Raw genomic sequence first — 23194 nt, forward strand, 5'->3', positions numbered from 1 at the left:
ACGTACAAGTCTAAATACTCTCTGAAGACATTGTTTAGAAAGAATTGAAACGCTGTTGGAGCACTACAGAGACAAAACAGCATTAACAGATATTCAAAAAAATCCATAATGTTTTTTAAAAGCTGTTTTCCACTCGCTCCTTTTTCTCATTCAGACGAAGTGGTAAGCACCACGCAAATCCAACTTGGTGGAAATCACAGCAGATTTTATCTGGTCTAGCAAATCTGGGATAAGAGGTAGTGGATACTTATTTCTGATGGATACAACTACCTGTGGATTCCTCACCTAATGAATTCTCCCAATGCGCCAGCATTCAATGGAAATTTTCTTCCCAGCTCTGCACGTCGACGAGGACGTCACAATTGCCTGACTCCCATGCAACGCCGTCTGATGTCACTGAGGCAATAAGAGGTCCTCGCCGTCCGTGCCTTCGAGTAACGGTTTTTCTTCAGGCTCTAGGGAGCAACTGTTGCTTTGATTGATACTTTGTTAAAACATGTCTCCTCCGTGGAAATCCGGTTTTAAACCTTGTAGGGAATGCGGGGGCCGTGTGTCTGTTACGGATCCGCAAAATGATTGTTTGTGGTGTCACAGTTCCGACCATGATGTGGAGGAATGCGGTTCATGTCAGCAAATGAACCCTAAGGCGCTGAAAGAGCGTAAAGCAAAGCTGTTCTTGGCGAAGTCCAAGAAAAAGGAAAAGAGACGGCATCGGAGATTCTCTTCGAAATCTTCAAGGAGCCATAGGAAGTGACGCCGTCATGACTCCCGGCGCCTACACGAGTCACAATGTCGGTCGGAGCAGGGCCAGTCTCGATCAAGGTCGTCTTCAGCTCGGCGTCGAAAGTCCTGGGAGGTCAACCCAACAGTGATGCCTCAGCCACAGAGCCCTGCGGATTCACCGGCACCGTCGGTGTATTGAAGTTGAGCCTCGCCAGAGCCCTTACGTCTCGCTGGCTTTCGGAGCCAAACCCTTCTCTGGCGCCGCAGGAGTATACGGAGCCGGCGCCAAAAGGGTATCCAGCGCCGATGCCACTGTATCCTGAGTTCCCGTCTCCAGGGACGAATCCAGCTGTGTTCTTGAACGCGATGTTCAATATCTTCTTCTCCATGGTTCCTGGTGGTGCACCGGCTGGTCCCTTAGGCCCCTTGGCATTTGATTTGGGCGTTCCGGCTCCGTGCAGACCGACGCTGTTCATGCCTTTTTGTCCAATTGGAGGTGCAGGTCCGGCGCCGATGTCATCGCCGAGAAGATCTGTGACGCCGGTGGCGCCGTCTCCTTCCCCACGGCTTCAGTCGAAGCCGGTAAAGAGGGCCCCCCTGTCTACGGCGCCGATGGATCCGGTGTCGGTCGAATCAGAAGATCAGCGTCAACCGAGGTCTTTGATGTCGGCAAATTCCTTGTCAACGCCAAGGATAGAGGCCAGGTTGCGTTCCAGGAGAAAGGCCCTGAAACTGTTGGAAGAACAGGAATACAGAAGGCAACTCGTGGAAGGAGAGATTGAGGAGCCCCTGGGAGATTTCCAGGGTTTGGACTCCGCTAGTGGACTGGACACTTCTCCAGAGTGGGATTTGGCATCTCCTGGGGAGTACACTGAGGAGATTGCCTCGTTTCACTCAGTGGTTAGGAAGGCGGCAGACTTTTTAGATCTCCCGCTGCCTGCTGCTGAGGTAAAGACTAATATCCTCACAGAGGTTTTGCATCCTGCAGCAGTTGCGGCGGAGCCGCTCCTCCCCTTTAATGAGGCCCTTACAGATCCCATCATGGAAGTTTGGAAGAAGCCGGTGTCTTCATCTGCGGTGGCTCCTGGGGATCCAGGTTTCCTATCCAAGCATCTGACTACGTAGAATCTGGTGGTGCAGGCCTCGTACTCTTCACGTACAGCGCCTGGATCCTTCCCTGGGGCCCCATCGGACAGAGAATCCAAAAAGATGGAACAGTCGGAGAAGAAAACCTTTTCGTCTTGCAGTATGGCCTTGGAGTCGGCCAACACAGCCTGTGTCTTGGGCACGTACATCAATGCCTTGATGGACGCAGCCAAGGCTGCACAGTCTGATTTGCCTCAGCAAGTGATGGGTCTTCTGGCGGATGCGCAGGCAGCGGCAACTCAGATCATGCAGACAGGACTGTATACTTCCTACTCGGTAGCCTGGGCAATGGGTACATCAATAGCGACCAGGAGGCATGCCTGGTTGAGGTCTGGTTTTTCAGCTGATGTACAATCGACCCTGTTAGAAGTGCCCTTTGATGGGGACAAGCTGTTTGGCACGAAGGCTGACTCTGCCTTAGAACGATTTAAAGAAAGCAGGGCTACCGCTAAGTCGCTGGGCTTGCAGGCTTCTTCCACCACCCCCGTTTAGATCCTTTAGGAGGTTTAGGGGGTTTGGGCGTGGTTCTTCTGTTCGGGGTAGACTCCAGCCAGCAGGCCAGCAACCTGCTACTCTCCCCTATAGGACCTATAGAGGGCGGAGTAGGGTTAGGACGAGAGGGGCCACCAATCAGCACCCTGCCTCTTCCTCCGGAGGGGTGCAACAGGGGAAGCAGCCTTAGTCCTCTTTCCATTCCATCCCATTCTTCTCCTGTGAGAGGAAGGCTAATTTGTTTTCTCCGTATGTGGGAGTCAGTCACATCAGACTCCTGGGTCATCAACCCCTTTCAGGAATTTCCCCCTCCTGTCCCTCCCCGCCCATCCTTTTGTGCGGAAGACCATCTCCTGTTGTTGCAGCAGGAGGTTCTAGTAATTTTATCAAAAGGTGCAGTGGAGTTGCTTCCAGAGTAGGAGAGGGGTCAGGGTTGTTATTCAAGATATTTCCTGATCCCCAAGCAGGATGGTCGCTTGAGACCTATCCTGGACCTGAGGGTTTTGAATTGGTTCCTCAAACAGGTGAAATTCAAGATGCTGACCCTAGCGCAGGTGCTTTTGGCGTTGAATGAAGGAGATTGGATGGTGCCTGTCGACTTGCAGGATGCTTACCTTCATATCCACATTCTCAAGTCTCACAGGAAGTATCTCCGGTTTGTGGTAGGGTCGCAACATTACCAGTTTGCAGTCCTTCCATTTGGTCTGACTTCCGCACCTCGAGTCTTCACCAAGGAAGGTGATGGCGGTGGCTGCAGCAAGTCTCAGGAGGAAGGGAATAGCGGTGTTCCCTTAACTGGTCGATTGGTTGATCAAAGCCAATTCTCCGGAGCTCATGCTGCATCATCTGCGGATGACAACCTAGTTGTTGTTCAATCTGGGGTTTTCGGTGAACATGCCCAAATCTCACCTGGAGCCCTCTCAATGCCTCCTGTTCATAGGGGCAGTACTGGACACGACATTGAATCGGGCCTTTCCTCCACCTCAGCGGATTCAGGACATTCAGGCGTTGATTCCAATGTTTCAAAGTGGAGTGGTAGTTCCGGTCCTCAAGGTCCTTCGTCTGCTCGGTCTGTTCGCTTCATGCATTCTGTTGGAGAGCCGTCTGGCTCTCAAGGCCTTCCTCCCCTCCCTTTGCGGTCAGTCAGTCCAGGTCCTGATGGACAACACTACCGCGATGTGGTATATAAGCAAGCAGGGAGTAGTAGGGTCGTACCTTCTCTGCAAAGAGGCTCTGCGGCTCTGGTCCTGGGCTCAGGACCATTGGATTTGCTTGGTAGCAAACCATCTGGCCGGAGCTCTGAATGTGCGTGCGGACAGTCTCAGTCGGCACTTCTCGGCCGATCACGAGTGGCGTCTCCATCTGGACCTTATGCTTTACATCTTCCGGATGTGAGGGTTTTCCTCAGGTGGACCTGTTTGCCACTCGGGAGAACATGCACTGCCCGTCGTTCTGCAGCCTCCAGTATCCGGTGCAAGGAGTCACGTTTCAGATGTTTTGGTTCGGCCAGTTGCTTTATGCGTTTCCCCCCATACCCTTGATCCCTCGGGTTCTGAGGAAGATTCGCCGAGACCGGGCCCAAGTTATCTTGATAGCTCCGGATTGGCCAAGAAGGGTGTGGTATACAGATCTTCTCCAACTCTCACTGTGCCCTCCGCTCCGTCTCACTCACGGGGCAGACCTCCTCTCGCAGTCGCAGGGTCAGGTTCTACACCCCCACCTCCAGAGCCTGCACCTTCATGCCTGGAGATTGAACGGGGCAATCTGAGTTCCTTTTCTCTCCCACCAGAAGTAGTGGACGTTATTTTATCGGCCAGGCGACACTCCACCAAGTCTATCTATGCTAGCAGGTGGGCTAAATTTGTGACTTGGTGTGGAGAGAAGCAAATTGATCCCTTACGTGCCCACTTGTCTGACATTTTATTATTTGCATTATCCTTGGTGCAGGGGGGTTGTGCAGTTGCGACTGTTAAAGGCTATCTGTCGGCCTTTCTGTGCCTTCCTAACCAACCCTCTTTATTTAAATCCCCTATAGTTTTAAGGTTCTTAAAGAGCCTAACTAATAGGTTTCCTCCCACTCCCTTTATTATGCCTCAGTGGGATTTAAATTTAGTGCTAACATATGTGATGGGTTCGCCGTTTGAACCGATGCATTCATGCCCCTTAAGGTTGTTAGTATTGAAAACTGTTTTTCTGGTTGCCATTACATCTGCTAGGCGGGTGAGTGAGCTTCAGGCGCTTTGTGTGAAGCCCCTGTTCACTTCCTTTTATGCGGACAAGGTGGTGTTGAGGACCAAGGCGGCTTTCTTACCGAAGGTTGTTACACCCTTTTATGTAGGGCAGTCTATAACACTCTTGTCCGTCTATCCTCCTCCTCATCCATCAAAGGAGGAAGAGAGGCTGCACCGACTGGATCCTGAAAGAGCATTGAGCTTTTACATCGACAGGGCGAAAGAGTTTCAACTGGAGGATCAGCTCTTCGTCGGTTTCGTGGGGAAGAGGAAAGGCAAGGCTGTCCACAAGAGAACACTATCCAGGTGGGTCCTTCTTTGCATTAAAATCTGTTAATCTTTGGTAAAGAAGGTTCCTCCTGTTGGAATTAGAGCCCATTCCACCAGGGCTAAGTCGGCCTCTTCGGCCTTGGCTAGAGGTGTTCCTGTGGTTGACATCTGTAAGGCCGCAACTTGGGCGTCCCTCCACACTTTTGCGAAGCATTATTGCTTAGATTCAGAGGTTAGGAAGGATGGCCATTTTGCACAGTCCGTGCTACAGGATTTCTTGGTTTCCGGCACCCACAATCGTGTGCAGTACTGCTTTGGGACTCTATTCATTAGGTGAGGAATTCACAGGTAGTTGTATCCATCAGAAGAACAAGTTACTTACCTTCGGTAACGCCTTTTCTGGTGGATACACTAGCTACCTGTGGATTCCTCACGGTCCCACCCGCCTCCCCGTTGCCTTTATGGTCATACCAAGATTTCCTTGGGTGTGCATCTGTATATTGTAGATATGTATATATCGATGCAATTGTATATTTATATGGGTATATGTGTATATATATGTGTATTTGTGTATGGTTATTTTTAAATTGATATTTTGCAGTTGTTTTTGATTAAATGATGATCTTAAATATTTGGTTGAGGTATTCATGTCAAATATATGTTGTTGGTTGTTACCTGTACGCCTCAAAGGCACATAAAAAATGGTGAAAACTGACGTCAGCACAACGGCAAGGACCTCTTATTGCCTCAGTGATGTCAGGCGGTGTCGCGTGGGATTCGGGCAATTGTGACATCCTCATCGACGAGCAGAGCTGGGAAGAAACTTTCTGTTGAATGCTGGCGCATTGAGAGAATTCATTAGGTGAGGAATCCACAGGTAGCTAGTGTATCGACCAGAAAAGGCGTTACCGAAGGTAAGTAACTTGTACTTTTGAATGTGATTTTATCCAGTGCCTTATATCAATATAGGTTCTAAGGTCTCCATTAGCCTTGGAGACGAAAAAGAGAGGAGACGCAGCTGGAGACCGTGAAGGATGAATAAAGCTGTTGGGTAGGTATTGGTCCAGATAATGCTGAAGGTGCTGGTTTTCTTTTTCTTATAGGGCATAGATTTGAAAACTGGGTACACTAGTACCAGACAAAAGATCAATCTGGCAGTCGTAAGGTCTGTGGTGTGGCAAAGTTTTGGCTGCTTTTTCAATAAAAATGTCAGCAAACTAATGGTATTCAGGTGGGCAGGTTAATTTATTTTTCTGCTGCTGTAGCAATCTGTAGAGGTGGACCACCCCTGGCTCCTGCTGGGGTTTGATGTACACACTGTCCAAGACAATACTGAGAAAGAAATTGATGGGTTTGTGTCTGCCAATCAATGAGCGGATTGTGTACGACAAGCCAAGGCATTCTAAGAATGAAATCGTATTGAGGAGATAGAATAACAATGAGATGGATATGTTCAACATGTTTTCATTTTGTTCAATTCTCACAGGACATTAGTATCTTGATTGTTTGCATGGTTACAGGACCTCAGGACAACAAACTGCCATTGACTGCTTGAACGATCTTTGGAACTTCGTTCTCAACACAAGGAATGTATAGCTGTTGCGCAGTTTTTAAATCTACAAAATTTCCTGTCGCTCCTGAATACACAAGGTCTTGGATTACATGACTATTCTTTTCCACAATTAAATTAACTAGAAGTCTAAGATGTGCCATGTGGTGGGTAGCGCATTAATTCACAGATGAGATTACATTTGTGCTCAAGAGGTTCCCTTCTTTGCATCTTGGATTCTTTAGTTTTCCACCACTGTATCCCGAAAAGCAGCATTTTTCTTTGGAGTGAAACCAGTAACATACTTTTCGACCACAATACAAATACTGCCCATTTTGATGATGCGTTTGCTTTTCATCTTTTGTTAAAGGTTGGCAAATAGCTCCAATCTCTATGGGTTCTGTGATTGTGTCTGTGGGTGGTGCTTGGGTTCTTTGTCTTTCTGAGCACCAACTTGGTCTTTCTGACCATTTTCAGTCACCTTTCCTTCCTGACAGTCTGTGGTCTAATCGCAGAGTCGGGTTGATTAGATGAGACCAAGAGGTAGGTTGAAGATCTATTTGAGCAAGGACATCTTTTAGCTCCTCTTTTAACCCTTGATAAAACAAGGCTGATCTCTTTTCTTCCAGCCATGAGGTTTCAGCTACTAATTGATTAAAATGGGATAGATAAGTTATCAGACCTTTGTTCCCCTGACTTAACTCTAATAGCTCTGTGTCCGCCGACAAAGTGCCTGTTGAGAACCTTCTCAAACTTTTCCACAAAGCATTGGCAGTAATGCAGCAATAGGCTGTCATGCTGAACTAAAGGGACAGCCCAGGTGGCAGCATCTCCTGATAAGTTTGAGATCAAAAACACTATCCTAGATTGCAGATCGCGAAAGGCACTGGGTCGATAAGTAAAATGTAATTCAATCAGAGTGAGAAAAATCTGTACCTTATTTGTCTCCCCAGAGAATCTTTCTGGTGCTGCCAAATGTATTAGGGTTGGCATAGTTACAGCTATATTACTGGGTGGAGATGGAGTGGAATGTTGGGGGGGCAGTCCCCATTTGACTAGGTATTCCCCCTACACTGGCCTGTAGCTGAGCTACCTCAGTCGAATGTGCTGGTGCGGCATTTTTTGATTTGACTAAATCCCTCTGAATTTGTGTTATCGCTTGTATAAGGTCATCCTAGGCCACCATTTCAAGCCTTCCTACAGACCAGGAGAAAAATAATTTGTGGGGTCACTATTTTGTCAGAGTAGCTGCTTCATTGGGATCTGCAAGGCCCACCTCCAGGCACCTCTAACTCAGAAGGCTACAATATCGCTGAGTATTAGAATGGTCAGGTGAGAAGAAGGGTGTGGGAAGGGACCAGTGGGGAAGGAGATCTGAAAGGCAGAAGTTAAAAGAAAACAACAGAATTTAAAACTCTACTCAGGCTTGAACTGCAGTCTGATAATAGAATTTCTGATGGATACAACTACCTGTGGATTCCTCACCTTATGAATGCGTCCTTGCGTCAGCATCCGACTGAAAGTCTTCTTCCTAGCTGTCCACGTCGACGAGGACGTCTTAATGGCACGGCTCCACGTGACTCCGTCTGACGTCAACGTGCCAATAAGAGGTCCTCGTCGGCGTACTGACGTCAGTTTTCCTTTTTTCTGTGCCTTCGACGCCAACGGTTTTTCTTCCTGGCTCGTTGTTAACTGTAACGATTTTTGGTGGTTACAATGTCGCCTCCAAAAAAGTCCGTTTTCAAGCCTTGTAGAGAATGCGGGGGTCGGATGTCAGTGACCGACCCCCACTCGGACTGTATTTGGTGCCTTAGTTCGGAGCATGATGTGGAAGGTTGTTCTTCGTGTCAGAGCATGAATCCAAAAGCTCTGAAGGAGCGTGAGGCGAAGCTCTTCTTGGCTAAAGCTAAGAAGAAGGGCCATAAAAAGGATTCATCCCATGCTTCTCCCAAAAGGCATAAGAAGCGGCGTGATCATGACTCTCGGCGCCGTCATGACTCTCGGCGCCGTTCGGAGTGGAGCCGATCGAGGTCAAGGTCTCGATCATCATGACACCAGAAGACATGGGAGATGAGGCCTACTGTCACGCCTCAGCCTGAGAGTCCGGAGTTGTCGCTGGCGCCTTCTGTTTTTGAGGTTGTTCAACGTAGCCCTCAGATTTCGCCGGCGTCAAGGGAGCCTGATGTTCAGCAGACATCTGCACAACAGTACCCGGCTTTCCCGGCTCCAGGGACGGATCCGGCTGCATTTTTTAATGCGATGTATGCCGTCTTCCAATCCATGGCCCCTGCTGGTGCACCGGCGGGTCCCATGGGGCCATTGGCGTTCAATATGGGCTCACCAGCGCCGTACAGGGCTGCTCCATTCATGCCCTTCTGCCCTACAGAGACTGGCGGTTCGGCGCCTAGGGTCTCCCCCGGCAGGAGTCCTCCACTTGTGACGGTGGATCCGCCTGCACGTCAACCGACTCCTCCTCCGCGCCATCCGGCGTCGTTGATGTCCCCATCCAGACCGGCTCCATCACCTTCCTACCAACTGACTCCGAGAAGGTCATCATTTGACTCCGTGTCGGCGCTGGCACCGGCGCCGGATGAGTCTAGGGGTCTTCCTGGTCCTGTTCGGGATTCGAGATCGTCGGCGTCGATGGACTCTTTGTCGACGCCGGCCCTAGAGACACATCTTCGATCTCGGAGAAAGGCATTGAGACTTCTGGAAGAGGAGGAATATAGACAGCTGGAGGAAGGCGAGATCGAGCCATCAGATGAGTTCCAGGGTCTTGCCTCTGTAAGTGGTCTGGATACTTCCCCGGAGTGGGACATTGCGTCTCTGGGGGAGTTTACTGAAGAGGCCGCTTCCTTCCATACAGTGGTGAGGAAGGCAGCTGAGTACCTGGATTTGCCTTTGTCTGTGGCAGAGTAAAAACTAACCTGCTCACAGAGGTACTTCATCCCTCTTCGTCCAGTGCTGACACTTTGCTGCCTTTCAATGAGGCTTTGACTGAGCCTATCTTGGACTTGTGGAAGAAGCCAGTGACAACTCCCGCTGTGAATAGGGCAGTGGCAAGGAGACATCGAGGTGCACCAGGAGATCCGGTTTTTCTGTCACGGCATCCAACTCTGGAAAGCTTGGTAGTTCAGGCGTCATGTTCTGCGAAGACTGCTCCTGGGACATTCCCTGGAGTCCCAACTGATAGGGAGTCCAAGAGGATGGAGCAGTCTTCAAAGAAGATCTTTTCATCTTGCAGCATGGCGCTTAAAGCTACTAATTCTACCTGCGTGCTGGGCAGATACGTCCACGCCCTTATGGACTCTGCTAAAGTAATGGCGAAGGAACTACCACATGAGATGCAGAAATCGTTTGGGTCCCTTTTTATGGATGCGCAGGCTGCTGCACAGCAGATTATACAATCTGGCCTGGATACCTCGGATTCCATAGCCAGGGCCATGGGAACATCTGTGGCTACTAGGAGGCATGCCTGGCTAAGGTCCTCTGGATTTTCTTCAGATGTTCAATCCACCTTGATGGATCTTCCATTTGATGGGGAAAAGTTGTTTGGGGACAAGGCAGACTCTGCCCTTGAACGGTTTAAGGACTGTCGGGCGACAGCTAAGTCCCTGGGCTTACAGACCTCTACTACAACGCCTTATAGACCTTTTCGCAGGTTTTGGGGGTTCATTCGAGGTTCTGCCTTTCGGAAGTCGCAGTCTTACGCCCAGCAACCTGCCAATCCGCCCTATCGTGCCTTTAGAGGGAGGGGTAGGGGTAGGGCTAGAGGTCCAGCCCAGCAGCTCTCTTCTTCTTCATCCTTCTCTGGTGTACAACAGCAGAAGCAGCCCTAGTTTTCCCCACTTTATCATCCATACTTCTCCTGTAGGGGGAAGATTGAGTCTTTTTCTGCAGAAATGGAAGTCAATTACAACAGACTTGTGGGTGCTAGGTATTGTAGAAAAGGGCTATGCTCTCCCCTTTCAGGAGTTCCCTCCTCCCTTCCCCCCGTCCCTCCTTTTGTTCAGAAGACCATCTTCTGTTGTTGCAACAGGATGTTATAACCATGTTGGCAAAGGGCGCAATAGAGTTGGTGCCATTGCAGGAAAGGGGTCAGGGGTGTTATTCAAGATATTTCCTGATTCCCAAAGTGGATGGTCGATTACGGCCGATCCTAGACTTGAGGATTTTGAATTTGTTCCTCAAGCAGGAAAAATTCAAAATGCTGACCCTAGCGCAGGTGCTATTGGCGTTGAACGAAGGAGACTGGATGGTGTCTGTCGACTTGCAGGACGCATACTTTCATGTTCCGATAATCAAGTCGCACAGGAAGTATCTCCGGTTTGTGGTCGGAACGCAACACTACCAGTTTGCTGTCCTTCCGTTTGGACTTACTTCAGCACCTCTGGTTTTCACGAAGGTGATGTCAGTTGTTGCAGCACATCTCAGAAGGAGGGAAGTAGCGGTTTTTCCCTACCTGGAGGATTGGTTGATCAAAGCCAAGTCTCCAGAGCTTGTGTTGTCTCATCTGCGAATGACAACCCAGTTGTTGTTCGATCTGGGTTTTTCTGTGAATGTGCCCAAATCTCACCTGGAGCCCTCTCAACGCCTCCTGTTCATAGGGGCAGTACTGGACACAACAACGTTTCGGGCCTACCCCCCACCTCAGCGGGTTCGGGACATTCAGGCGCTGATTCCGTTGTTTCAAGTTGGAGCGGCAGTTCCAGTCCTCAAGGTCTTACGCCTACTAGGTCTGTTTGCTTCTTGCATTCTGTTGGTCACTCACGCTCGCTGGCATATGAGGGCTCTTCAGTGGTGCCTCTGCAGGCAGTGGTTCCAACACAAAGGAGATCTCAGGGATTCAATAAAGATCTCCAAGGACGCTGTAGCGGATCTTCTTTGGTGGGCAGAGGACAGTAACCTTTCCCAAGGAAAACCGTTTTCACTGCCTCCTCCAGTAGCCACAGTGATATTGGATGCTTCCACTCTAGGGTGGGGAGCTCATCTGGGGGACCTGGAGATCAAGGGTCATTGATATGCAACATCTGTTCCGCTGGAGACCAATCTGTTGGAGTTGCGGGCAGTACGTTTGGCGCTCAAGGTCTTCCTCCCTTCCATTCGCGGTCAGTCAGTTCAGGTCCTGACGGACAACACTACTGCGATGTGGTATATAAACAAGCAGGGAGGAGTAGGGTCGTACCTTCTCTGCAGAGAAGCTCTGCGGCTCTGGTCCTGGGCTCAGGACCATCAGATTTGCTTAATAGCGAATCATTTGGCCGGAGTACTGAATGTACGTGCGGACGGTCTCAGTCGTCACTTCTCAGTAGATCACAAGTGGCGTCTCCATCCAGATCTAGTCCTCCACATCTTCGGGATGTTGGGTACTCCTCAGGTGGATCTATTTGCCACTCGAGAGAACGCGCATTGCCCGTTGTTCTGCAGCCTCCAGTATCCGTTGCAAGGAGCATTGGGGGATGCGTTTCAGATGTACTAGAGCGGCCAGTTGCTTTACGCGTTTCCCCCCCATACCCTTGATTCCTCTAGTTCTGAGGAAGATTCGTCAAGACTGGGCCCAGGTCATCTTAGTGGCTCTGGACTGGCCGAGAAGGGTATGGTATACGGATCTGCTTCAACTCTCTCAGTGCCCTCCGCTCCGTCTCCCTCTCCCTCTCAGGGCAGACCTCCTCTCACAATCGCAGGGGCAGGTTCTACACCCCCACCTCCAGAGCCTGCACCTTCATGCCTGGAGATTGAACAGGGCAACCTGAGTTTGTTTTCTCTCCCACCGGATGTAGTGGATGTTATTCTCTCGTCCAGGCGACACTCCACTAAATCTATTTATGCCGGTAGGTGGGCAAAATTTGTGCTTTGGTGTGGAGAGAACCAAAAAGATCCCTTGAAGGCCCACCTTTCAGATATTCTTTTGTTTGCTCTTAGTTTGGCAAGGAAAGGCTGTGCGATATCTACAGTTAAGGGATATTTGGCAGCTCTGTCGGCGTTTCTTTGCCTTCCGGATCAGCCATCTTTATTTAGGTCTCCAATTGTAAATAGGTTTCTTAAAGGTTTGGTGAATAGGTTTCCTCCTACACCCTTTCACATGCCTCAGTGGGACTCAAATCTTGTATTGACGTTCTTGATGGGTTTGCCTTTCGAGCCCATGCATTCATGTCCATTGAGATATTTGGTCCTGAAGACTGTTTTCTTAATTGCAATCACATCTGCTAGGAGAGTTGGAGAGCTTCAAGCACTTCCGTTAAGCCCGCATTTACCATGGTTTTTCCCTGATAAAGTGGTACTAAAAACCAGGGCTGCTTTTCTGCCGAAAGTTGTCACTCCTTTTCATATAGGGCAGTCTATTACCCTACCTGCATTCTACCCTCCTCCTCACCCTTCTAAAGATGAAGAGAGGCTCCATAGGTTGGACCCTAAGAGAGCCCTGAGTTTCTACCTGGAGAGGACTAAGGACTTTCGCCTAGATGCTCAACTGTTCGTTGTGTATTTTGGTCAGCGAAAGGGCAGAGCGGTCCAGAAACGAACACTCTCCAGGTGGGTCATCTTGTGTATTAAGATTTGTTACTCTCTGGCGAAAAAAGTCCCTCCTGAAGGTATCAGGGCCCATTCTACTAGGGCTAAGTCTGCATCCTCGGCCCTAGCGAGAGGAGTTCCGTTAATAGATATATGTAAAGTGGCAACTTGGGCGTCCCTCCATACCTTCGTAAAACATTATTGTTTAGACTCTGAAGTGAGGAGGGATGGTCATTTTGCTTGTTCGGTATTGCAAGATTTCTTGGTGTAATCAGGCGGGCACCCACCACCGAGTGCGGTACTGCTTGGGACTCTATTCATAAGGTGAGGAATCCACAGGTAGTTGTATCCATCAGAAGAACAAGTTACTTACCTTCGGTAGCGCTTTTTCTGGTGGATACACTAGCTACCTGTGGATTCCTCACGGTCCCTCCCGCCTCCCCGTTGCCTGCCTGGTTACACGCTTATCTTGCAGTATTTAGAGTAATGTTTCTATATATATATATTTGTATATACATGTATTTAAGGTAATTATGTAAATATATGGGTTCAATGGACAAGATTTTTGTGTTTGTATATATTTATATATATCTATTTTCATGGTTTTTTGATGGGTCGGTTATCACCTGTTCGCCTCAAAGGCACAAAAAAAAAATGAGGTGAAACTGACGCCAGTACGCCGACGAGGACCTCTTATTGGACGTCAGACGGAGTCACGTGGAGCAGGGCCATTATGACGTCCTCGTTGACGTGGACAGCTAGGAAGAAGACTTTCCGTCGGATGCTGACGCAAGGACGAATTCATAAGGTGAGGAATCCACAGGTAGCTAGTGTATCCACCAGAAAAAGCGCTACGGAAGGTAAGTAACTTGTTCATCTTGGATTCTACTGATTTGAATTATTATTACACATTGTAGTGCCTTCTTAGAATGGTGACATCAAGATAGGATATTGGCTTTCCAACAATGAACCCTGTCAAACTTTTCCAATAGTGACATTACTGTTGAACTGTTGATCTTCTCTTTCAAAATAATCTCATTCACTGTCAAACAGCCTATGTGATCAAACTCTCACAATTCTCCTACTTTCTGTGTAATTGTGCTTAGTAAAATTCCACAGCCAAGGTCTTTTTTTTAAGGGAATGCATTATTCACCAAAAACGAAATACAAGCGTTCTACTGAATATTCTGTATGAGGTTTTTACCTCGTATTGTCACCGTTTTATCTAAATTGAGCTGAGAGACCGAGACTCGTTTTGTTACTAAAATTGGCAAATGTTCAATGAAGGACTTCAAAAGAGAGCCACACGCTCTAGAAACTTTTACGGGCAGAGCATAGCCTGCTTTAAGTCAGCGCACCGTGAAAGATTCCCCCAGAATCCTTTGTGCGCTTAAAACAGGTAATGGGAGGAGGAGGGGCACAGAAGATCTACAGCATGCCCCCAGGCCAAGCAGAAGTGAGTGGAATACGGAAGGGCATCGCCGCTATGCTGCAGAATGGAAAAACACTACACAATACAGGAAACTCGGAGAAATAGTGAGCAGTCTCCACGGTGTGGCTGGCTTTATAGACGCTTGCCACACTCGAAATAGCTGCCACAGAGGTAGTTGGGATTTGTAGTCCAAAACGACTGCTTGAGGATGTGGGAATAAAAGAGACATTACAGCGGTAACATATTACAGCACAATTTGTGTACAAACGTCCTAAATCTCTTAAAGAGATTTATATGCACAGCGCAACCGCCATCACCCAGGACTGGCAGCCTCATGAGCCTTCCTAGAGGGAATTCTTCCCACACACAGGGACTTAGTGCATGTGGGCAGGAATCTATGAACTGGCACTACAGGGGAAGTTGGGGCGGGCCCCAGGCAGCGCAACACCACAATTCTGACAGGTACCCTGAGAGACCTTGAATGCAACAGGAGTAGGAGGTGTCCATGCTCACAAAGCAAGATGCTTCTAGACTTTTTGCAGATTAAGGTGGAGACAAACAACATGTCTGATACCAAACTGGAGGAGTAGGTGTCCTGAAAACTGAAGGCAATCCACAAATGAAACGGAAGAGAAGTTTATTAGAAAGGATATAGGACTCAAGCCACAGCAATTACAGCCTGCTTCAATCAACATCACTGGAGTCTTACCGTATGTACTTTCAGTAGTAGAACACTCAAAGCAGTCTCACTAATAGTACGTCTAACCCATCTGTAATGCCTGTTGCATTGCAGCTTTTGTATCTCAGATCAAATCATTCTGAATTTAGGTGCCTCACAAAAAACAATCACAGTACCCCCAAACTCACATTCATCAACCCATTCCTGAATAGCGTTTTTATGTGAGCAGTTTTGCTGGCAGTATTCTTTATAGATCTAGAATACATTTATGCTATACCCAAAAAGGCCAGTAACTCGTCCCTATTCTTTGAGACAAGGCACCGTCTTCACTAATGTGTCTTTCGGTATCACACCTTTGCTATTATTCATCTTTTTATTTTATTTTTACACAACCTAGGTCTAGACGAAGTATGCATGCACGTAACCAATAAACATGAACAAGGGATATATCGATATACGGATATAAGGATGGTGTTTAAAGCCGAACAACTGTGTACTTTGAGTTTGTTATGTAACCAGGCTGAATAGACTCCCAGAAGAGGCTGAATAAGACATAAAATGACTCCTAGTGCCCCAAAACGTATTGTAGCGTCACTGATACTGTTGATCTTTGGTGAATGTCGAGGGAAAGCTTATTTTTGAAGAAGGAATTGTTAAACAGATGTTTTGAGTGTTTTCCTACTGCTGACTCTGAGAAGGGTTGTGTCCTTGTTGTAGACAATTTAAGGGACATCAGAACCTCCTGAGAAGGAAATGAGCTCTGCTAATTAAGGTGGACGCCAGAAAACAATGGAATTTCTAAATCTTCAAAACAGTAAACATTGTTTTCTGGCGTTAAAGGTAGGAAAGTTTTGTTTATTTGGGAGTGAAGCCATGAGGACCTAACTCTTCCAGTGTTAGCATTGTGAATCATCATCAGCATCCTGTTGTAGCTTTATGCTACAGTTCATCATTAAACCCAGTAGCTCCATGTAACTATCAAATACAATCGGATCCAAGATCAAACCCTCCGAGACAGCATAAATCATTCTGGCAGGTGCAATTCTCTCTGTGTTCTCCATTTTTCAGCTGAAGGCATTGGTCTGCAAGGAAGGAAGAAGGCCAAGGCTACAGACAAGGCAAGCCTGTGTCACCATCGTAAAGTATGTGGTGAACATCAATGAGTAACTTTAGGGTAACCATTTTAATGCTCTAGCCATTTCTAAAGCTCGATTGATGGTTAGCTAAGAGTCCTCCCATATCTATAAAATAATTTAGCTGGCCCACCATCGTTCTTGCAGTATTTTTTTCAGAGGCAAGAAGGTTTGAGACTGGGTAGATATTGGCTGGTTTGCTTGGCCTAGGCAAGGTTTTTGAGTATTGGAGATGGTTGACTGGTCTTGATTTACAAAGGAAGTGCTCCCTATCTGAGAGAAACATGGATTAGGTAGTATCAGCAGGTGCTGAAAAAAATGCCTTGCTGCCATGGGTGCAAATGGACACAAGTTTTCTAACTCATTTGAATAGAAAAGGACTCCCTAATTTTCAGAGTAGTTTGGGAGTAGGGCGAGAGATGATGAATTCATGTTGAATTTGTCTATTATTAAACAGATTGTTTGATGGAGTAAAAGGACTCCCTAATTTTCAGAGTAGTTTGGGAGTAGGGCGGGAGATGATGAATTCATGTTGAATTTGTCTATTATTAAACAGATTGTTTGATGGAGTGATTTATGAAGCACTTGTGACCCTATGGACTAAATAGCAACCTATTTCTTTCCAAACCAGCCTTTCTCCACCTAAAGAGTCAGTTCTGTGCCCTTGTTCTTTTTTAAATCTTTTCAACTCTTTATGTTCTTGGTTGTGTTTTCCATAAATAAAAAGCATTATCTTGAACAGGTTTGCATGGTTGTTTGAACTACTGATGCAGCGGACAGCAAGCCAAATAGCATTCAAAGGAAACAAAATATCTACCCAGAATTCTGTACGATCAGTTGACTCGTACATTTTTAAATAGTGAATGACCAAAACCAGGTCAAATATGGTAAAAAATATAAACATCCTTTAGTAATATCATGATTTCACATATGATAGGTAATGGAAAACCTCACTATTTCAAATCAGTGTCCTTATTTTGATTGATGGGGCTATCACACTGTCCCCTTACTTCTTTGGGGTTTCAACTGGGGTATAGAGGAGCTTTTCATTTTAAATAGATCTTTTTTCATAAGTTGGGCACATCACAAAAAGAACATCAGAGGGAGTGCTTTCTCTCTTTTGTATTTGCACTGCTTTTTTGTCCTATTGTGGCTTGTTACTGTTGTCTTAGAAAAGATTTATACTTTGAACATAGATAAAACAGAATTAATCATTTAGTAATTACCAAAGCATACTATTGCTGCAACATTACATTCTAGATACTAGACATTGTAAGTGTGTACAGCAAGGAATGTAAATGACTAAATTCACTATTTATTGTGATCTGTTAGGGATATAGCCTGTGCTTGTGTAGCTGTTGAAAATGGGGGGAAGGGGAAGGTGAGTTCTTGTGAAGTGTACTGGGAGTGGGCACGACGGAGCAGGGAAGGCCTTCTTCTGTCCTTGGAAATAGAGAAGATCACCTCACGTCTAACACAAACCAAACCCTCCTGTACATGTCTTCTTTATTTGGAGCAATAGCTGTTCCCCATCCTGCTAGGACTGTATGTTTAGCACAGAGCAGGAGGATATTGATATTTATTCTTTACACGCCCCCATTTCACGTACGGCTCCATCACTGTAGGATCCTTTGTGGTGCTTGTGGTATGTCTTGGATCATTTCCCCCCAATATGAGTCTAGACAGAGACAATTGCACGACATGTATTAATTTTCTAACATATTATTTTTCTTACCTCTCTTCATCCGCTCCAGTATGTAGTTGATGTCTTTTTTATATTTTAATAAAATGATATCGCTGAAGCTGCTAAAATACAGTAAAACTATAAATGTGCTCTGAATATATTGACTGCTCCATAACCCCATATTCATGTCATTGTAGTGCATCGAGCATTGGGACTTGGACTCAATTCTCCACAGCATTGAGGAGCAGGGAGACAGCATTGCTCAAACCAAGAAGAACACTTCTCAGGCAGCCAGTTCCAGTTTTGTTTCAATAGGTCTGTTGCCTCTGAAAATACACTACTTGTCTGTATTTGTATTCCAGGGAAGCAAAGTTAAAAACAAAAGTGCACCAGGCCAGTGGCATGTTTCTGCTTTCTTCCTAAATTCACGGTGTCTGTATGAATGTGTTATAGCTAGGTTGGTGGCCAGTTGAAAGCTAAGCACCATTTTGACTGTTAAATCTGTGCTTGATTCCATTCTGCCATGATGCATCACATTGCAGGCTTAGGGTGTTGTGCTTATAACATAGACAATGTGTTTGTAAGTTTGCTAACATACATTGTTTTCTGCTTTTAATGATATTTCCTTTCTGCTGTGAATGTGTTGTAAATACCCCTGCCCCCCATGCGGCATGTTAATAATAGTACAGGCATACTTACCATTCATCTGTCTCTCTTCATCCTACATGCCAAAGTCAGTGGAGTGGAATACAAATTAAAAAACTTCACATACTTGGATTAAGGTGGTTTACAAAGAAACCCCACCCCTCACTGTGAATCGGTTTTTTTTCCTGGTCTGTCTGTCAGACAACACTCTAGCCCAGAAGTGAACTGCCTTTTTTTACAGTATGTAGTTTCATCTTGGGATTAGATAGGCAAAATTATTTTGCAAACTGAAATTGCCTGAAGAAAGCAATTTTGCATAGCTGAAGGGATTTTCAAGTTCAGAGTTTATATTTTTCTGCTCATTATATTTTTTATTCTTTTTTTAAAGCATGCATTTAAGAGGCTAACACATGATTTTCGTTACCATCTTTGGCCGTCGCTTATAGGAACTATAATGGGGTAGTCGGGTTGTCTCCTCTGCAGATTCATAAGCTGTATAGTATTTCCTTGTCACTAAGCCATGTCTGGAACATATTTATTTATGTTTCAGTTTTAGGTCTCCCCGACAGACAGCATTAGCTTTCTCATCAAAGCTCATGTTTTTAAACACCTCGTACAACATATACATAACCATAAATTGCACGTCTATCTCTCGCACTTCCTCATATATCACACCGCTAAGTGCTCCTATGTCATGATAGCTGCACTTTGGTGGTCCTCATGCATGACACTGAAACACTCACCACATAGGCGCAAACAAAGACAATACTCTAACCACACACTTTACACAGTGTAGTGTGCTACGTGTGCGGGCAAGCACTTCAGCACCCCACACAGGGGTAATAAGCATTATGAAATGTGATATTACAGTACCCTGACATACAGATACACAAGGGGGCTTCTCGCAACCCCTTACAGTCATTGAATACTGTGTTTCACCTTTGGGACCTACTGGCTTTGTCAGTAGTTTTTAGCGATGCTGTACACTTCAGCATCCCCCATGCAGCACAGCTACATTAAAAAAAAGTGCACTGCGTCACCTTGTAGGTGCTTGCACCATGCATGAGTGCGCCTAAAAAATGACACAACTTTTTGAAAAATTTGCAGATCCAACTCCAATTGGCAAATAAAAAGAAAAAAAACATAGAGAAGTGTTTTTTTCTTTATTTTTATGGGAAAGCGGGTGGGGAGGAACAACACAAGCTAGGGAGTGGGGGGGCGGAAGCAACACGGTGGGGGCTGATGGGTGGTGCAACATGGAGGGCGCTGGTGAGGGCAGAAACACAGAAGGCACGGTGAGAGCAAGCGAGAGGCTGAGCAACATGGAGTGCAGCCGAGCAAAGCAAATGAATGAGAAAGAGAATTTGATGCTGGGAGGCGTAGAAGCACACAGAGGAGAACATCAGGACAAGCCTATCATGGCGGTTGTCGGACATGGCCATCCCCAAACTTTATGCCATTGTCTTCCTGTTTTTCTGAATCCGTTTTTTTTGGCTTTAGGACTCATCACACTTTACTACTGCTAATCAGTGCTAAAGTGCTTTTGTTCTCTCCCTTAAAAATGGAAAATTAGCTTTCACCCAATTAGCACATTCAATTCATTTGTAAGCCCCTAGTAAAGTGGTACTGCATGTACCTAGGGCCTGTAAAATAAGTGCTACTAGTGGGCCTGCAGCACTAATTGTGCCACCCACTTAAGTAGCCATGTCTAAGGCCTGCCATTGCCGCCTGTGTGTGCAGTTTAAACTGCTATTTCAACCTGGCAAAATAAACCTTTTGTCATGCCTAAAGCTCCTTTTTTATTTCATATGTCACCCCTAGGGTAGGCCCTAATCAACCCGTAGGGCAGGGCGCAGTGTATTTCAAAAAGTTGGACTTATATATTTAAATTTTACATGTCCTGATAGTAGAGTCTCCTAAATGTGTTTTTGCCACTGTGAGGCCCACCCCTGCCATAGGATAACATTTGATTACCATATTACATTTAATAAGTGATAATGCTATTTGGAAGCAGGTCGGAATTTCAAGTTTGGTGTCTACAGAATTGTAACTTAAAACCCTATTCAATGCTAAAGTTGGATTTTAAGTCAACATTCTGAAAATTACACTTTTAGAAAGTTTACGTTTTTTTGTCCCAACCATTTTGTGCCTGCAGTGTGCATCCTGGGTTGCATGACTAAGTGTAGCTGGCAGGAGGTCTTTGTGCATTACTCCTAGATAGGGAGACGAAGGATGAATAGGTGTCGGCAGGATGGGCCATCTCTGACTTGATAGCCGTGTGTGGAGCTGTCACCTACCACACTTGCACCTCACAAAGAGTCTATCTCAACCAGAGGATTTGCACATTAGTGTTTTGTGCACCCAGACAAGCTTGGGCCAGGGCAGGGAGGAAGGAAATTCCAGACACCTCTGCAGGTGAGCACGTTAGAAGCTTCTTCCACTTCATATGGGCACCAGTATAAGTATTGGACCCTCAGACCCAACTCTCCAGTGCATTTCTGGACCTGCAGAAGACTCAGAAAAACGACTTATGTGCTGCTTTGCTGGCAGAAGGACTGCTCTGCTTCCCTGCTGCCTGAGTGAGAAGGACTGGACCCGTACCTTGAACACAGGACCACCAGAATGACTCCAAGGGTTAGTTGCCTGGCCTCCTGATCACAGCCTCAGGGACAGAAAAGGCTCCACCATCTTGAACCTTGCACATGGATTCTTCCTGCTATGATCCCTAACCCAACTAGTAATGTACCTCCAGTCCTGGAAGTGGGGCTAAGTGTGCTAAGCCAGCCCAACTGTAGTCTTGTCAGAAGTGACGCAATGCAACACAAACCTGTCGTACCTCTTCGCAGCACCTCATCGAAACTGACTCACTCCTGATGCAGGCATGCAACTCAGGCTGCCCAGCTCATCAGAACTGCCGCTGTGGGACACATTCTCGACACAGACCTCGAAGCCTCTCATCAGAACTAATGCAGCACAATGCAGCCTCGACTCAAACCCACATCGCTACACTTGCAGTTCATCAGGACCACTGCTGCTCGACATCTTCGATGTGGACCTCTCATAGCTTCTGGGGACCACCGCTGTGCAGCACAATGCTCGGTAAACAGGATTTAAGATTCAATTTCTCAGCAAGAGTAACGTAATCCCCATATCTAGCCCATGCATCATCACAATAGGCTTTAAGTTGTGACTTTGTCCCAGTCTGGTGTGACCAGATTACCACAGTTAGCACTTTATGCTTTTAAACACTATTTTTTAGTTAAACCTTTAAAATTCTAGTTCCAATTCAATTTTTGGTTGTTTGGTGTCAAGTAATTTATTACATTTTACTCTATTTTTCTACATTGGTGTGGACTACCAGGGGCTTGAGCATAGGTTAATTTGGGGTTTGCTTTATCACCCTGACAAGAACTGTGTTTGCTAATTGAGTAGGGTTTCCCCACCCCCTCATGCAATAACCCAGTTTCCTACAACAGGCATTGAGGAATAGCAAACGGGCAAGAGAGAGCAGCGCGGAGAGGGGAAGAGACCACACTAGGGAGTAAGCTAGGAAACACATGCACTCTTGTAGAGTGCTTTAACAAAAACAAAAAAGTGGCACCAAAAAACACAAGTGGTGCAAGTACACATGCTCTGGGGGAAACAAACACAAGAAGTGGAAGGCAAGCCCATACACGCTAACGATTAAGAAGCAAGTAAATGAAAGTGACACTGAAGTCAATCAATGGTAAGCACTGGGGGGCTTTAAGCTCATAGTAAGCTGTGTTTTGCACAGACAGCATGTTTACTATATAGCAGCTGAGACCTAAAATGTAGTTCACATACAAGTTGCCTATAAAGTGATTTTTAGCAATTTTTTTGTATTTTTTTTCCCAGGTGACTTGAGCCTTCCTGTACTCTGTTTCGGTGCTAAATTTTCCCAACTATCCCCACTGCTCTCTGGTGCTTCGCCATGCAGAGTCATTGAGCAAAATTATGGGCCCCACTTAACAATGTGAAGAGAGCCCCAGAATCTCCCATATTTCTCAGATATTCATTGGACTTGGGCTAATTGTGGGCCTACTAAGAGGTCGGGAGCCTATTTATGCCGCAGTGGCCTTAATTACACCTGTCCCCATGCCCAGCTCCTCGTTTTTCAATTTATTTTGTGGGCCCAAGGGTTGCTGATTGCTACTGAACTCATCCCTTTTCATTTTTTACACTCCGAGGCACATTAATTTGGGCGAGAGAGCTGACACTTATTAGTGGAAAAGGCTGCTTTATTGGGGCAGGTGCACCTCACAAATAAATACCAAAACCTAGGCCACAATGCCTTACAAAACTAAATCTCACTATACATTAGATATCTACTGTCTTCTCCTACCCCACCCCTAAATGTATCCCCAACACTTCCCCATGATGGTTACCATCTTTCCTGTGCACTTTACAGCATGAACTTGACCATCCAACTTTGTCTCTTCCATCTCAGAAAACTTTCAACTTCCTGGATTTGCAAAATAAATAGCTCACCCCTTATTAACCTTCCCCAACACAATACAAACCTCTTGCAATAATACTGAAAAGCTTCTCTTCAAGTGCCACCCAGCAAACCTCCCAAGAGATTTTCTGCCCTACCCCATTCAGCGTCACAAACCAACCTTGAACCTGAAGGCCACCACTGCATGCCCAGCGACTCACCCACAGCCTCTCTCAACTGCAAC

The 23194-nt window shown here is 46.4% G+C and overlaps 1 protein-coding gene across 1 annotated transcript in view; it reads left to right on the plus strand.

The window, feature by feature from the left end:
• DNAAF8 (dynein axonemal assembly factor 8) overlaps positions 1-23194 on the plus strand; it is an 882921-nt gene that overhangs the window by 125297 nt on the left and 734430 nt on the right. Inside the window, exon 5 of the mRNA XM_069210337.1 lies at positions 18047-18164. Within this exon, the coding sequence (XP_069066438.1) occupies positions 18047-18164 (118 nt within the window). The remainder of the gene's footprint in view (positions 1-18046; positions 18165-23194) is intronic.

Source organism: Pleurodeles waltl, chromosome 10 (genome assembly GCF_031143425.1).
Source record: "Pleurodeles waltl isolate 20211129_DDA chromosome 10, aPleWal1.hap1.20221129, whole genome shotgun sequence".
NCBI classification, from domain to species: Eukaryota; Metazoa; Chordata; class Amphibia; order Caudata; family Salamandridae; genus Pleurodeles; species Pleurodeles waltl.